Source organism: Sphaeramia orbicularis, chromosome 20 (genome assembly GCF_902148855.1).
Source record: "Sphaeramia orbicularis chromosome 20, fSphaOr1.1, whole genome shotgun sequence".
NCBI classification, from domain to species: Eukaryota; Metazoa; Chordata; class Actinopteri; order Kurtiformes; family Apogonidae; genus Sphaeramia; species Sphaeramia orbicularis.
The window spans coordinates 1,293,783-1,310,411 of NC_043976.1; the positions used below are offsets into that span (position 1 = coordinate 1,293,783).

General features: G+C 43.3%; 1 protein-coding gene across 1 annotated transcript in view; it reads left to right on the forward strand.

Moving 5' to 3' along the window:
- The window catches only part of LOC115411482 (melanoma receptor tyrosine-protein kinase-like), an 89,818-nt gene that overhangs the window by 43,716 nt on the left and 29,473 nt on the right, over positions 1–16,629 (forward strand). Inside the window, 7 exon segments of the mRNA XM_030123639.1 lie at positions 4,534–4,741; positions 9,285–9,419; positions 10,497–10,565; positions 10,968–11,086; positions 14,873–15,014; positions 16,172–16,285; positions 16,374–16,500. Coding sequence (XP_029979499.1) covers positions 4,534–4,741; positions 9,285–9,419; positions 10,497–10,565; positions 10,968–11,086; positions 14,873–15,014; positions 16,172–16,285; positions 16,374–16,500 — 914 coding nt within the window.

Below are 16,629 nucleotides of genomic sequence, written 5' to 3' on the forward strand. Positions count from 1 at the left end.
CTGGAGGTTTATGGTCCTCCAAGGGGGGGCACAGAAAAAGACTGAGAACCAGTGCATTAGACCCCCATGTGTGCTGGTCCAGACCCGGGACCACATCCACATGACCCATTTGAACATCATTCTCTACATTAGTTCCATTAGAGGTGGACCTGACAGACCCTGGAGCCCACATTGGACCTCACAGACCCTGGAGACCACATTGGACCTGACAGACCCTGGAGACCACATTGGACCTGACAGACCCTGGAGACCACATTGGACCTGACAGACCCTGGAGACCACATTGGACCTCAGATTGTGGACTCTCTGTCCTCACTGGAACTGTTGATGTCACTGCCTTGCAATGTATGTAGAAATTACCAAAAATAGTCACTTGCCGATCAAGGGCTTAAAGGATGGACAGTGTGAGCGTGTTCGTGTGGGTTTCCTTCACCGCTGCTGCAGATGTGAGCGCAGGGCGTGTGTTGTGTTCAGGGACATTTGGACATGGGACATCTGTAGGTCAGAGGTCAGCAGCAGGAGTCCAACAGCTGTGAGATGGGAAATAAGACACACATACACACTTGTACACATGCACAAACAGTCGTCTAGAAAATGAGCAAAACCATTTGGGAAATAAACAAAATACTCAGAAGAACAAACAAATAAAATATTCAAGACATTGAGCAAATTAATGTAGAAAATGAGGAAAAATTCAGAAAATCATCAAGAAAATGTACAACAGTTAAAACCAATCTGGTTTATACACTTTCCTGTTTTTATATTCATGTGTTCCACTACTTTTGTGAAGCTGAGACTCAAAAATGAACACATTATAAAAATGAACAAAAAATGAACACAATTATTATAAAAATGAACAAAAAAGGAACAAAATAATCCAGAAAACCAAACCCTTTCAGTTCAGTGTGTGCGGTTCTTTTAGGTTCAGGTTGATGACGTTCATGTGTCAGAACAGGAACAGACGTGAACCACAACAACAACCCAATATTTATTTAATATGGAGCCGAACAGAACAGACTGTCACAATGGGGGGGGGGGGGACTCAAATGCTCGGTACTGAAAGGAAAAAAAAAGGTTTATTTAACAAAGTATGACAACTAGACAATGAAAAAAACCTAACACGAACTAAAGCAAAAAACAGAGTCCATAAAAAAAAAAAAAAAAAAACATACAAAACCTGAGTCAGAGTCCTTGGATAAGATGAGTGAATGTCCGGGTTATGGAATGGAAAGAGGAGAATGGACCAGCGCCGCATGGCTGCAAACCAAAGCCTTAAATAGGCTGAAGGTAATTGGCTGCAGCCATGCAGCGCCAGCAGGTGAGTCAGATGAACGTAATCAGGAGAAGGAGAAACTGAGGGTCATACAGACACAGGTCCATGACCAAAAGGGAGGAGCTGAAAATCACATAGGCACAGATCCTGACAGGACCCCCCCCTCAAGGGACGGCATCCTGACGTCCCCAAAGATACGAAAAAAGCCCCCATGGAGACCAGGGCATCCTGGATTGTGGAGGGGATCCTGGTGAAAAGGGGCATGAAGAACCACAGGGGAGACCGGCTGAAGCACCTCCCAGTGGGACGGCGTGAAGAGCCTCCGGGCAGACTGGCTGAAGAACCTCAGGCCGAACAGGCTGACACACCCCCCGGTGAAACGGTGTGAAAAGCCTCCGGGCGAACAGGCTGAAGCGGCATGAAGAGCCTCCGGGAAGACGGCTGAAGCACCTCAGGACAGACCTCCGGACCAGGACGTGGAAAACCTCCAGACCAGGATGATGTAGCCCCTCCGGAACAGGACAGAAAAATCCCCTGGTTCGTGGACCTCCAGGGCTGTGGCAGACAGGACTCCAGCTGGACTTAGGACATTGACTGGAACTGAATATGGCTGGACTAGTGACTCTAACTGAGACAAGACAGACCGAACACTGACTGGACTACAGACATCGACTGGAATTGGACTATGGCTGGACCCATGACTGGCTGACTGAGACTGGACAGACAGGACTACGGACTCTGAGACTGGACTGACAGGACTACGGACTCTGAGACTGGACAGACAGGACTACGGACTCTGAGACTGGACAGACAGGGGAACGGAGAGGGAGACCGAGACGGGCAGACACAAAGAGCGAGGCCGAGACGGGGAAACAGGAACGCTGCCGGATGGAACCGGACTTCAAGGAGGGGAAACTACCAGACGGTGTACTAGCCTCCAGGTAGTACTAAGGAAAAGGGAACTGGGCCAAGCAGAGAGACACGGACAGACAGACACAGAGACACAGACAGGCAGAGGGACAACCTACAGAACTGAAGACAACGATAAAATGGAACTGAAGAACATGAACTGCAAAGAAACAGAGCTAAAGGACAAACAGGGAAAGAACTGAACTAAGGAGAAACTGATGAAACTGCAGACAAACTGCAGACAGAATAAAGAGACTGAAGACAGACTGAAAAAAACACGGGGACCACATAACACACATGGACTGCAGTAACACACACTGACAAAAAAAAACAAAAAAAAAACGCACCCACTGAGAAATACACACACACAGAAACTAGGAAATTCACACATAGACTAAGAAACAGACTGAAAAATACACAGAAAGACAAATACACACAGAAATACACACAGAGAAATACACACAGAAATACACACACAGAAATACACACAGAAATACACACAGAGACAGAGAGAAACAGGGAGGAACGAATAAAACCGGCAGAACAGACAAACTAACATGGATAGACAGATCAGAACTAATAAACTCACTGAAACCATTAGACACACGAAGGAAAAGACACAAGAGAAGAACCAGGTCCCCACATGGAACAGGACACCGGAAACACGAGGCAGGAAACAGAGGAGAGACAGAAACGCACCGGAAAACAACACGGGAGGAGAGCCCGGACTCAACATGGACCGGGGCCCCACATGACATGGGAACGCCGGTAAAACAAGGCAGGAAACAGACAGGGGACAGATACACCGGGAGAACAAACCGGGGTGTGCACCCGACGGCTCCGGGACCTCCAGAACCAACCGGCACGGAGGAGACCGAACCGCCGGAGCTGAGGACAAGGGAAAGTGTCAGAAAAGCAGGATATGGGGCAGGGAGGCGCGGAGCGACGGGACAGAGAGAACTAAGGAAAGACGAACGAAACCAGGAATGAAAAACTAAAACACGGAGATACGAAAAAACGGGTCCCTTCAGTACCGGCTGAGTCCAGGTGTGGCTGCTCCATTCTGTCACAACTGGGGAAAGAGAGGACTCAAATGCACGGAACTGAAGGGAAAAAAAAAAGGTTTATTTAACAAAGTATGACAACTAGACAATGAAAAAAACCTAACACGAACTAAAGCAAAAAACAGAGTCCATAAAAAAAAACAAAACATACAAAACCTGAGTCAGAGTCCTTGGATAAGATGAGTGAATGTCCGGGTTATGGAATGGAAAGAGGAGAGTGGACCAGCGCCGCATGGCTGCAAACCAAAGCCTTAAATAGGCTGAAGGTAATTGGCTGCAGCCATGCAGCGCCAGCAGGTGAGTCAGATGAATTTAATCAGGAGAAGGAGAAACTGAGGGTCATACAGACACAGGTCCATGACCAAAAGGGAGGAGCTGACAGTCACACAGGCACAGATCCTGACACAGACTGGAGCTCAGACACACACTGGTACAGCTGCTAACAGGAGGTCTGGTCTGAAGTTCTCCTCCACTGGACTTCTACTCTTATTTTACTGTTGGAAAATTTCATATTTTATCTTTACCTCTGCCAGGAGGTACTGGGATCAGTTTGCTTTGTGTGTTTGTTTGTTTGTGTGTTTGTTTGTGTGTTTGTTTGTTTGTGTGTGTGTGTTTGTTTGTGTGTTTGTTTGTTTGTTCTCATCTTTAGTGTAAAACTCTTCCACCCATCTTTCCCAGATCTTCCCCACAGATAGGCCTAGGCCCTGGGACCAACCCAGTCCATTTTGGTCCCAGTAGGACAAAGTTCAAGGTCACAGCAAGGTCACAACATCTACAGTTTTCCATCTGTCATCACTGAGACATTTTCCAAAATTCATCCAAAATTCCAAACAACTCCGATTCTCCTCCAGTTGGATCCACCTGTAGCTTAGAACAGTCTCTTGTATGTGGAACTAAATTGTCCACATCCACTGTGGAATGTGGACTCTGTGGACATTTACACTGAACACTGAAAATCCCATTTCCCACACATTTAAAATTAGAACTCAACTAATATTGATGTGAATTGAATCTAATTGGACAGACACATGACTGGGACCAGATTCAACTGTTTCTGCTGTATGGAACAACCTGGAAACTGTGGAATTACACAGAAACAGTGGATCCACACATGCACAGCGTTCAGGGTGAAGGAGGAGCTGTGAGTTCTGAACACTGGTCTTCTATTTTTTTTTCAGTTTTTGTAATTTTATATTTGCTTTATTCTTATTTCTGGCGTATTGTTGCACTGAACACACAGTGACAGAGATGATTTTATTTTATTCTAATTTGTGTGTCCTCCCTCAGTCCATTCAAGAAGTGGGCGGTTACGTCCTGATCGCCATGAATGATGCAGCGACCGTCCCATTGGTCAACCTGAGGCTGATCCGAGGCCACGCCCTCTACGAAGGCCAGTACGCTCTGCTGGTGATGTCCAACTACCACCGCAACAGCAGCTCAGCCAGCCTGGACTACAGCAGCGGACTGAGGAGCCTGCAGCTCAGCAACCTGACAGGTACACAACTACACACAAACTACACAAACATACACACACACACACACAAACACCCTAACACACACACACACACACAGTGAACAGGAGTGGACTCACAGTTTGCCGTTTTCTCAGAGTCTGTGGTTTCTCGTCTGTTTTTTAAAGTCTAAGGTTTCACGTCTTTTCCACATCCAACACCACCTCAGTGTGTTGACGTGTCACTAACGCTAACTCTGTGACCCAACACGAACACAAAACCAGAACCAGAACCACAAACTGGACTGGTCCGACATGTGTGTGAAAATACCAGCCGGTCATTTACAGCAGTTTGTGGATTCAAAGAAAATACAGTTAGCTAGTAGCATCGGTAGCATAGCATAGTTTCATAAGACTTTGAATAAACATAGATAATACTATGTTGTAAGCTAACAGCAGATAATGTTAGTAAACTTAAAGGTACTAGCATTACCTAGCAAGCTACCAACACACCATATTAGCAGGCTAACAACAACTATCATTAGTGAGCTATCAACAGCTAATATTAGTCAAATAACAACAACATTAGTGAGCTAACAGCTAATATTAGTGAAATAACTACAACATTATCAAGCTAACAGCTGATATTAGTGAAATAACAACAACAGTGAAATAACAACATTACTGAGCTAACAAGAGCTAATATTAGTGAAATAACAACAACATTATCAAGCTAACAAGAGCTAATATTAGTGAAATAACAACATTAGTGAGCTAACAACAGCTAATATTAGTGAAATAACAACAACATTATTGAGCTAACAAGAGCTAAGATTAGTGACATAACAACATTAGTGAGCTAACAAGAGCTAATATTAGTGAAATAACAACAACATTAGTGAGCTAACAACAGCTAATGTAAATGAAATAACAACAACATTAGTGAGCTAACAACAGCTAAATTAAGTGAGCTAAGACAAGCCAATATGAGTGAGTAAGCAGTTGCTAACATCACCCAGTATGCTAATATCACATATTGGTGAGCTAACAGCAGGTAAAAATGACTAGAAAACTAACAGTAGCTAACAGTGAGGTAACAACAGGTTACATTAGCGAATTAATAGCAGCTAACATCATGTAGTGAGGTAACAGTAGCTGTCATTTAGCAAAGCTAGTAGCAGCTAACATCATTTAGTGAGGTAACAGTAGCTAACATTATCAAGTGGCATAACAGAAGCTAACTTTAGGTTTATCAGGTTTATGTTTATTCAGTCGTCATCCATAAAACTGAAAATACAAGCAATGAGGCTAATTTTTAGTCAAATGACTGTGAATCATTTTGAGACTGAATAGGTTTAGGTAGAAGCTAAATGCTTATATATTCCTCGTCTACATTCAAATCAAAATCAGTTTTAGGCACCAGTCAAAACAGCAAAAGTCATCCCTGCTTGTGTCCCTCGAAAAATTTGCAAGTCAATAACAGCAGCTAACATCATGTAGCGAGCTAACAGTGGCTACCAATATCTTTTGAGGTAACAGAAGCTAACATTAGCAAACGAACAACATCATCTGTCTGACTAGATATACATACAGATATACATGTAATACAGATGTAAATATAGATATGGATGTAATTATAGATATACATATAGATATAGGTGTAAATATAGATGTGGACCACAGGTGTTTGTGTCAGACTGCAGGGGAAGCTCAGCTTCCCCTAAAATTATGAAAATTAAATGCTCAAATCTGTTCAGTTGTTTTCATTTCATTGACTCCAAATGTGTTGGAACACGTTCATCTCTCAGACCAGTTGGTTCAGAATCAGTTTGATCCCAGATCAGTGGACTGGATGTTGTTCACTTCTCCTCCATTCCCGTGTCTGTGTTTGTTCATTCCATCTCTGCTCAGTGCATTTGTCCGTAGACGCTCAGCGTCCATGCACTTCAATGGGACTGAGTGGAACTGGTTTAAACTGACTCTGAACTGGACGATCATTGGATAAATGACACCATGCTGTCCCGCCCTCAGACGCTTAGTGTCTCCAGGGGCGAGCGGAGCTGTGGGCGGAGCTCGGCCAGGCTGGACGCTGAGATTCCACATTCTGATTGGAGGACGGGTCCAAAGGCTGAATCCCATTTGATTGACAGCTGTTTTCAGATCTGCTCCTTCACTGACACAGTTCAGTTTAATACCGTCACACATTCTGCTGGGAAATCACAGAAACCAAATGAACTGTTCATTTACTGACCTGAAAGAAAACACAACCACTGGACTAACTGGGTTCAATTTAACAGAATTTCAATGTTTTCTTGTTTCAGTTCCATAACTGAATCAGTTCTTGTTTGAGTTGAATATCATTTTGTAGATAGTTAAATCAGTCATACCTTTGGTTAGGTCAGAGTTAAAGGAGCTTCTGTAGTTTAACGGCTCCAGTCCTACAGCCCTAAGGCCGTCTGAGCAGCCCAGCTCTGCTGGACACTCAGAGGACACTGGTCCAGTCCTGGAAAAGACGCCTACTGTGTACGATAAGGACACTGAGCATTTTCTGAAAAAGGAACGGAGGGACAAATTTATGTTTAAATAACTGGACAATTTTTTTGATGTTAGCGACAATGAGTGTCCCCTGTCTGAAAGACCACTGATATGGATGTAAATATAGATATAAATATAGATTATGGATGTAATTATAGATATAAGTATAGATATGGATATAAATATAATATATAGGTATATCAATCGATGAATTGACAAATGAAATGACCTGATCAGTTAAAGTCACAGTTAATTCATCAGTCCCTGTTTTTTGTGTTAGGGTTCGTTTTCCATTCCCTCCAGGTGTTACTGTTCTTTACCAGGTGGATCCATGCTCTGGTTCCAGCTCATTCTGTACCAGGTGGATCCATGCTCTGGTTCCAGCTCATTCTGTACCAGGTGGATCCATGCTTGTGGTTCCAGCTCATTCTGTACCAGGTGGATCCATGCTCTGGTTCCAGCTCATTCTGTACCAGGTGGATCCATGATTGTGGTTCCAGCTCATTCTGTACCAGGTGGATCCATGCTCTGGTTCCAGCTCATTCTGTACCAGGTGGATCCATGCTTGTGTTTCCAGCTCATTCTGTACCAGGTGGATCCATGCTCTGGTTCCAGCTCATTCTGTACCAGGTGGATCCATGCTCTGGTTCCAGCTCATTCTGTACCAGGTGGATCCATGCTTGTGGTTCCAGCTCATTCTGTACCAGGTGGATCCATGCTCTGGTTCCTGCTCATTCTTTACCAGGTGGATCCATGCTCTGGTTCCACCTCATTCTGTACCAGGTGGATCCATGCTCTGGTTCCAGCTCATTCTGTACCAGGTGGATCCATGCTTGTGTTTCCAGCTCATTCTGTACCAGGTGGATCCATGCTCTGGTTCCAGCTCATTCTGTACCAGGTGGATCCATGCTTGTGGTTCCAGCTCATTCTGTACCAGGTGGATCCATGCTCTGGTTCCAGCTCATTCTGTACCAGGTGGATCCATGCTTGTGGTTCCAGCTCATTCTGTACCAGGTGGATCCATGCTCTGGTTCCAGCTCATTCTGTACCAGGTGGATCCATGCTCTGGTTCCAGCTCATTCTGTACCAGGTGGATCCATGCTCTGGTTCCAGCTCATTCTGTACCAGGTGGATCCATGCTCTGGTTCCAGCTCATTCTGTACCAGGTGGATCCATGCTTGTGGTTCCAGCTCATTCTGTACCAGGTGGATCCATGCTTGTGGTTCCAGCTCATTCTGTACCAGGTGGATCCATGCTTGTGGTTCCAGCTCATTCTGTACCAGGTGGATCCATGCTCTGGTTCCAGCTCATTCTGTACCAGGTGGATCCATGCTCTGGTTCCAGCTCATTCTGTACCAGGTGGATCCATGCTTGTGGTTCCAGCTCATTCTGTACCAGGTGGATCCATGCTCTGGTTCCAGCTCATTCTGTACCAGGTGGATCCATGCTCTGGTTCCAGCTCATTCTGTACCAGGTGGATCCATGCTTGTGGTTCCAGCTCATTCTGTACCAGGTGGATCCATGCTTGTGGTTCCAGCTCATTCTGTACCAGGTGGATCCATGCTCTGGTTCCAGCTCATTCTGTACCAGGTGGATCCATGCTTGTGGTTCCAGCTCATTCTTTCTGCTCCACTGACTTCCCAGTCCGTCCATTAGTGCTGGGGTTTCCTCCTCCGCTGGCTGCCGTCCATCAGGGTGGAGTTGACACACTTTAACAGAACTCTGTCAACACTAGATCATCCTGGCACCAGGAAATAGACCGCACCCATACGAGCCTTGGCCGCTGACATACATGTCATTAACAGTCCACAGAACAGTTTGTGTGTCAGTTTGTGTTCCTGCTGCTATAAATGAGCCTGGAGTGGACTCTGTGCTGAAGCAGAGTCTACGTTTGGGGTTCATTCACTTCCTTTATTTTTGAGCTTTGTCTCTGGACTGTGATGAGAAACGTGTGTGTCAGATTGAGGACATGTTCACACAGGTTCATGAAATGATGACTGACATAAACAGAGATGACACAAACGTCCATTCATCATGTGTTCTGTGTTTGCAGAGATTCTGAAAGGGGGGGTAAAGGTGACCCACAATCCTTTGCTGTGCAACATCGAGACCATCCAGTGGTGGGACATCCTGGACAAAACCACTGATCCCAGCGTCGTCGTCAAACTGGAGAACTATCCACGCCAATGTACGAGTCAGTTCATTTACAAACGCACATGTGCATTTGATTGGACTTTTATTTAGATGAAATGTGTGGTTTTATTTGGGTTTTTCTGTTAGTTTTTCAGGCTTAACTCTTGCTACTCCAGGGGTCATTATTAAGCCTCATTTATGTCACATTAGAGACATTTGGTGAAAATAGAATAACAGACAATATTTACCTTTTATTACCTGTTATTACTCTGAACTGTTATTATATTCATGTGTTCCACTACTTTTGTCAAGCTGAGACTCAAAAATGAACACAATTATTGTAAAAATAACTAAAAAAATGAACAAAATAATCCAGAAAATGAACAAACGTGAACAAAATAACCAAGAAAACAATTGAAATCTTCTAGAAAATGAACCAAAAAGTTTGGGAAATAAAACAATCACTGAAAAACAGAAACAAATAAAATATTCAAGACATTGAGCAAATTAATGTAGAAAATGAGGAAAAAATAATAAAATTATTAAGGAAATGAGCAAATATGAAGACACTCAGACATGTTTTCTACAAGTATCTATGATTATATTCATGTATTCCACTGCTTTTGTGAAACTCAGACTTTGTTAAACCTGGTTTAACACCAAAACACTTCATCCACATGAGTGAAGGTTTGTTTTCATAAAAGAGTCCAGCATTTTTACACATCTGACTCCAGACTCTCATCATTTGGACTGAATTATCTCGTCTCTTTCAGTGAACTTGGACACACATTTGAAACAGCTGAGGTTGTCCTGAATATTTTGGGTTTTGTGTTATTTTCAAGTACTGTAAAAAGGTGAATTTAAGAAAGTATGTATTAGTGGAAGAGAATACCCTTAGACCACTGAAGAAAAAACACTCCCCTCCACCGCAGGATTAAAAGTGCAGGTGATGGCGGTCTGCGCGGACCCTCGGAGCTCACACAGTTCATGAGGAAACACTGGTTCAGGAACTGAAACCTGACTTTACAGAGCCACGCTTTGGTTCCAGGCTCATGTTGTGTGAATATGTTTGGTCATGGCTGGATGGGAACCTTTAACGTCGGAGTAAAGTGCATATTCTTTGTGTTTCCAGGTGAAAGCTGTGATCGTGGGTGTGTTAACGGCTCCTGTTGGGCTTCAGGACCAGATCACTGCCAAAAATGTAAGAGCTACGTACGTTAGCTTCACAGAAGAACTCTGACACAAATGGACAAAAGTATGTGGACACGTCAGGTCCAGGTGTTTGTGTTCTAACAGGGGTCTGGAGTACAAAACTGTAAGGACTAATGTCAGAATAGAGTTTCATATTATGGGATAGATATCAATGCACTGATATGTATCCCATAATATAAAACTGTATTCTGACATTAGTCCTTATAGTTTTGTTTGAACACAAACACCTGGATCTGACGTGTCCACAGACTTTTGTCCATTTGTGTCAGAGTTCTTCTGTGAAGCTAACGACATGTAGAAATCTATAATCAATACTTTAATGTAATCTAGTCCTGTGTAATGAGCTGCCTGAAATGGGAGCTTAATGCTGTAAAACCCTGTTGTGTTGCAGTTACTAAACTCCAGTGTGCAGATCAGTGCAGTCGAAGGTGTCGAGGTCCCAAACCCATCGACTGCTGTAACGAACACTGTGCAGCCGGATGCACTGGACCCAAGGCCACCGACTGCCTGGTCAGTGAACACAACATAAACTGGACCAACACAAACTGGACCAACACACACTGGACCAACACACACTGGACCAACACAACTGGACCAACACATACTGGACCAACACAAACTGGACCAACACACACTGGACCAACACATACTGGACCAACACAAACTGGACCAACACACACTGGACCAACACATACTGGACCAACACAAACTGGACCAACACACACTGGACCAACACAACTGGACCAACACATACTAGACCAACACATACTGGACCAACACACACTGGACCAACACATACTGGACCAACACAAACTGGACCAACACAAACTGGACCAACACACACTGGACCAACACAAACTGGACCAACACACACTGGACCAACACACACTGGACCAACACAAACTGGACCAACACATACTGGACCAACACAAACTGGACCAACACACACTGGACCAACACAAACTGGACCAACACACACTGGACCAACACAAACTGGACCAACACACACTGGACCAACACACACTGGACCAACACAAACTGGACCAACACATACTGGACCAACACAAACTGGACCAACACACACTGGACCAACACAAACTGGACCAACACACACTGGACCAACACAAACTGGACCACCACAAACTGGACCAACACAAACTGGACCAACACACACTGGACCAACACAAACTGGACCAACACAAACTGGACCACCACAAACTGGACCAACACACACTGGACCAACACACACTGGACCAACACAAACTGGACCAACACAAACTGGACCACCACAAACTGGACCAACACAAACTGGACCAACACACACTGGACCAACACAAACTGGACCAACACAAACTGGACCACCACAAACTGGACCAACACAAACTGGACCAACACACACTGGACCAACACAAACTGGACCAACACAAACTGGACCACCACAAACTGGACCAACACACACTGGACCAACACACACTGGACCAACACAAACTGGACCAACACAAACTGGACCAACACACACTGGACCAACACACACTGGACCAACACAAACTGGACCAACACAAACTGGACCAACACACACTGGACCAACACAAACTGGACCAACACAAACTGGACCACCACAAACTGGACCAACACACACTGGACCAACACACACTGGACCAACACAAACTGGACCAACACAAACTGGACCAACACAAACTGGACCACCACAAACTGGACCAACACACACTGGACCAACACACACTGGACCAACACAAACTGGACCAACACAAACTGGACCAACACAAACTGGACCAACACACACTGGACCAACACAAACTGGAGTTATGGGTGGATTGTCATGAAACGTTCAGGATACTGGCACAAGGAAGAAATTTTTAAATTTTGGTGATGATGGGGGGGGGGCAGATCTGTCTTGGCAGAGATCTGCGCTCTCTGCTGTTCTTGTTCTTTTTCAGTTTATCGGCCGACAGGCCATAAGCTGTTGTCGTCATGTGGCATCCAGGGTTACAAAAATTTCAATCGTCTTCTCCCAAACTACAATTCCAATTGACCTCACACTTGGTCTACAGCTGCTGTATGATGATGTCAACACAAGTTAGTGAAATTATTTGGATCTGGATCTGATTTTGGATTTGGTGCCACTTTGACAAATGTTCCCATTCTAACAGATAGGAAGTGGATTGATCCAATAAATCAGTATCAATGATATCAAGTGTGAATTTGAATTTTTTACAGATCTGATTGAATATGACCAAAACAGGGACTATTTCTGTAATAGAATAAATACACAGAACTGGGGGAGAAGAAATGGATCTGGATACATTTACCAAAGCTTTGAATTTGGACGCTAAGATACAGGACCATTAGTCCGATTTTTAAAATTCATTACAGTTTTTTTTTGCTTATTTTTTATGTTACTGATTATTTTATACATTTTTTGTTAATTTTATTGTCTATTTAATATATATAATCATAAACCCAGTGTATCTGTCCACTGTCATTAATCCAACTCTATGGGTTTGTTATTTTTTTCTTCAATTTTCTTCAGTTTGTAGCTTATTTTGTTCTTGTTTCTCATTCTGTCAATTTTTTATTCATTTAGCTGTTTTTATTGATTACTTTGGCTGTTTATGCTCATTTTCTTTTTCATTTTATCTTTTTCATTTTATCTTTTTTCTTCATTTCAGTATTTTTTTTGCTTATTTCTTATGTTATTATTTTATACATTTTAAAAATTATTTACTATTTAATAACCAAGTGTATCCATCCACTGTCATTGATCCAACTCCATTGGTCTGTTATTTTTTCTTCAATTTTTTTCAGCTTGTGGCTGACTTTGTTCTTGTTGCTTATTATTTTTGTACATTTTTTTATTCATTTTGCTGTATATAATCATAAACCCAGTGTGTCCATCCACTGTTATTGATCCAACTCCATGGGTTTTACAGGGGAATCAATGTTGTAGAAGATGACGGTGTTTCCATGGTAACTACGGAGCCTCTGAATGTCCAAATATGGTCATATCTGATAACCATGAAAAGATGAAGAACTGTATTTTACACCAACTATTGACATGGATTGATAGGATTAGTGGATCAGCAGGTCTTAGACAGTTCAGATCAGTAGATGGTTGTGGTGGTCCCAGTTCAGATCAGTAGATGGCTGTGGTGGTCCCAGTTCAGATCAGTAGATGGTTGTGGTGGTCCCAGTTCAGATCAGTAGATGGTTGTGGTGGTCCCAGTTCAGATCAGTAGATGGCTGTGGTGGTCCCAGTTCAGATCAGTAGATGGTTGTGGTGGTCCCAGTTCAGATCAGTAGATGGCTGTGGTGGTCCCAGTTCAGATCAGTAGAAGGTTGTGTTGGTCCCAGTTCAGATCAGTAGAAGGTTGTGTTGGTCCCAGTTCAGATCAGTAGATGGCTGTGGTGGTCCCAGTTCAGATCAGTAGATGGTAGTGGTGGTCCCAGTTCAGATCAGTAGATGGCTGTGGTGGTCCCAGTTCAGATCAGTAGAAGGTTGTGGTGGTCCCAGTTCAGATCAGTAGATGGCTGTGTTGGTCCCAGTTCAGATCAGTAGATGGCTGTGGTGGTCCCAGTTCAGATCAGTAGAAGGTTGTGGTGGTCCCAGTTCAGATCAGTAGATGGCTGTGTTGGTCCCAGTTCAGATCAGTAGATGGCTGTGGTGGTCCCAGTTCAGATTAGTAGATGGCTGTGGTGGTCCCAGTTCAGATCAGTAGATGGCTGTGGTGGTCCCAGTTCAGATCAGTAGATGGCTGTGGTGGTCCCAGTTCAGATCAGTAGAAGGTTGTGGTGGTCCCAGTTCAGATCAGTAGATGGTTGTGGTGGTCCCAGTTCAGATCAGTAGATGGCTGTGGTGGTCCCAGTTCAGATCAGTAGATGGCTGTGGTGGTCCCAGTTCAGATCAGTAGATGGCTGTGGTGGTCCCAGTTCAGATCAGTAGATGGCTGTGGTGGTCCCAGTTCAGATCAGTAGAAGGTTGTGGTGGTCCCAGTTCAGATCAGTAGAAGGTTGTGGTGGTCCCAGTTCAGATCAGTAGATGGCTGTGTTGGTCCCAGTTCAGATCAGTAGATGGCTGTGGTGGTCCCAGTTCAGATCAGTAGATGGCTGTGGTGGTCCCAGTTCAGATCAGTAGATGGCTGTGGTGGTCCCAGTTCAGATCAGTAGATGGCTGTGGTGGTCCCAGTTCAGATCAGTAGATGGCTGTGGTGGTCCCAGCCTGTTTGGGTCTTTAAGGGTTAAGTCCAGGCTCCGTTAACCTCCTGCCTCCATCTCCAGGCCTGCAGACTCTTTAACGATGATGGAACCTGTAAAGACGCTTGTCCTCCTCCGTTCCACTACGACGTCAACACCCACCAGGTCGTCTCCAACCCCAACGCCAAGTTCACCTTCGGGGCGACCTGCGTCAAAGCCTGCCCACGTACGTACTGAGGCCAACCGCCACGACCAGTGACCACACATGAACCCTTTACTGGAAACTCACTGAAATACACTGTAAAAAAATCTGTAATTGAACTGAATTTTCACTGTTTATTTGACAGATTTTTCCTGTATTTTTCAGATACAGGAAAATATCAATGAAATGACAAAAACAGACTGTGAGTTTACATGTCAGATAGAAAAGAACAGGAAAAAACTGGAACTGAAGAACCATAAAATTTCTATTTTTTAAAAGAATTTTTTTGTTTTTTCACAGAAAAATGCAGTTCAAATACATTTGCAAATGTATTATAATTTCACAAATATTTCTTTTCTATTTATGAGATTAAACTGTTAATTTAAAGTTTAATACTCTAAAAAAAAAAAAACAATAATAAAACCAGATAAAATCACTGACAGTTAACGGTAACAGAAGTATTAGTTCTGTCAGTTGAAACAGACTTGTTTGTTCATTGACAAATATCTTGTGTAATTACAGGAGGTTTCACAACAAAAATGTTGAATAAATGTATTTTTGTGAATGTATAACATGTATAAGCACTGATAAACTGTCCAAATACAGTTTTTATCAGTGGATTGGACAACTGAGTCTCACTGAAAATTATTTCTGTGTATACATATATGGAACTGGATTGTTTTAATACATGTAAATATTCTTTATTAAACATAAAAAAGTAAAAAAAGAAAAAAAAAAAAAAAAAAATATATATATATATATATATATATATATATATATATATGCAAAATCTCATGTAAAGTTAGGGCAAAAAACTGTATTTTAATTATGGAAAATTACCGTATTTTTATGAGATGGTTATTTTCCGTTATTTAACTGTATTATTTTTGGCACGCCAGTTGCCAGAATAATACCATTTTTTTATGTTTTTTTTTTTTTTACGGTGTAAACTAAAACTAAGCATTTAGAAAAAATGAAAACTAAAAAAAACTATCAAACCTGCTCTAAAAACAAATTAAAACGAACTGAATTAGAGAAAAAAAGTCCAAACTAAATAAAACTAAACTAGAATGAAAAATCCTAAACTATTCGACCCTTGCCTGTCGACTGCTCAGATCAAAACTCCGACAAAACCATGAGTTCATGGTGAAACTTCTTGGTGTTGCGTTGGTTTTTCGTAGACAACTACGTGGTGACTGACGGCTCGTGTGTCCGGACCTGCAGCATCGGGAAGTATGAGGTGATGGAAAACGGCGTCCAACGCTGCAAAGACTGTGACGGACCGTGTCCTAAAGGTAAAGGCCTGCAGATTCAGACCTGGACCTGGACCAGACCTGGACCGTGCAGACCTTCAGGACCTAACCACTGTGTTTGTTCCTTCAGCCTGCGACGGCGTCGGCGTCGGCGCTCTGGTCAAAACCATCGCTGTCAACGCCTCCAACATCGAATCCTTCAGGAACTGCACCAAGATCAACGGGGACGTGTCCCTCATAGAGACCTCCTTCACAGGGTGAGGAACCTGGACAAACGCCATCTGGAGGCGGGTTTGGAGAACCAGCTCCAGACTCTGAGTTTATGGAAGTAAATCTGTGTCATCAGATTTTGAACTATAAAAGCCACGGAATTACTGGCACTGAAT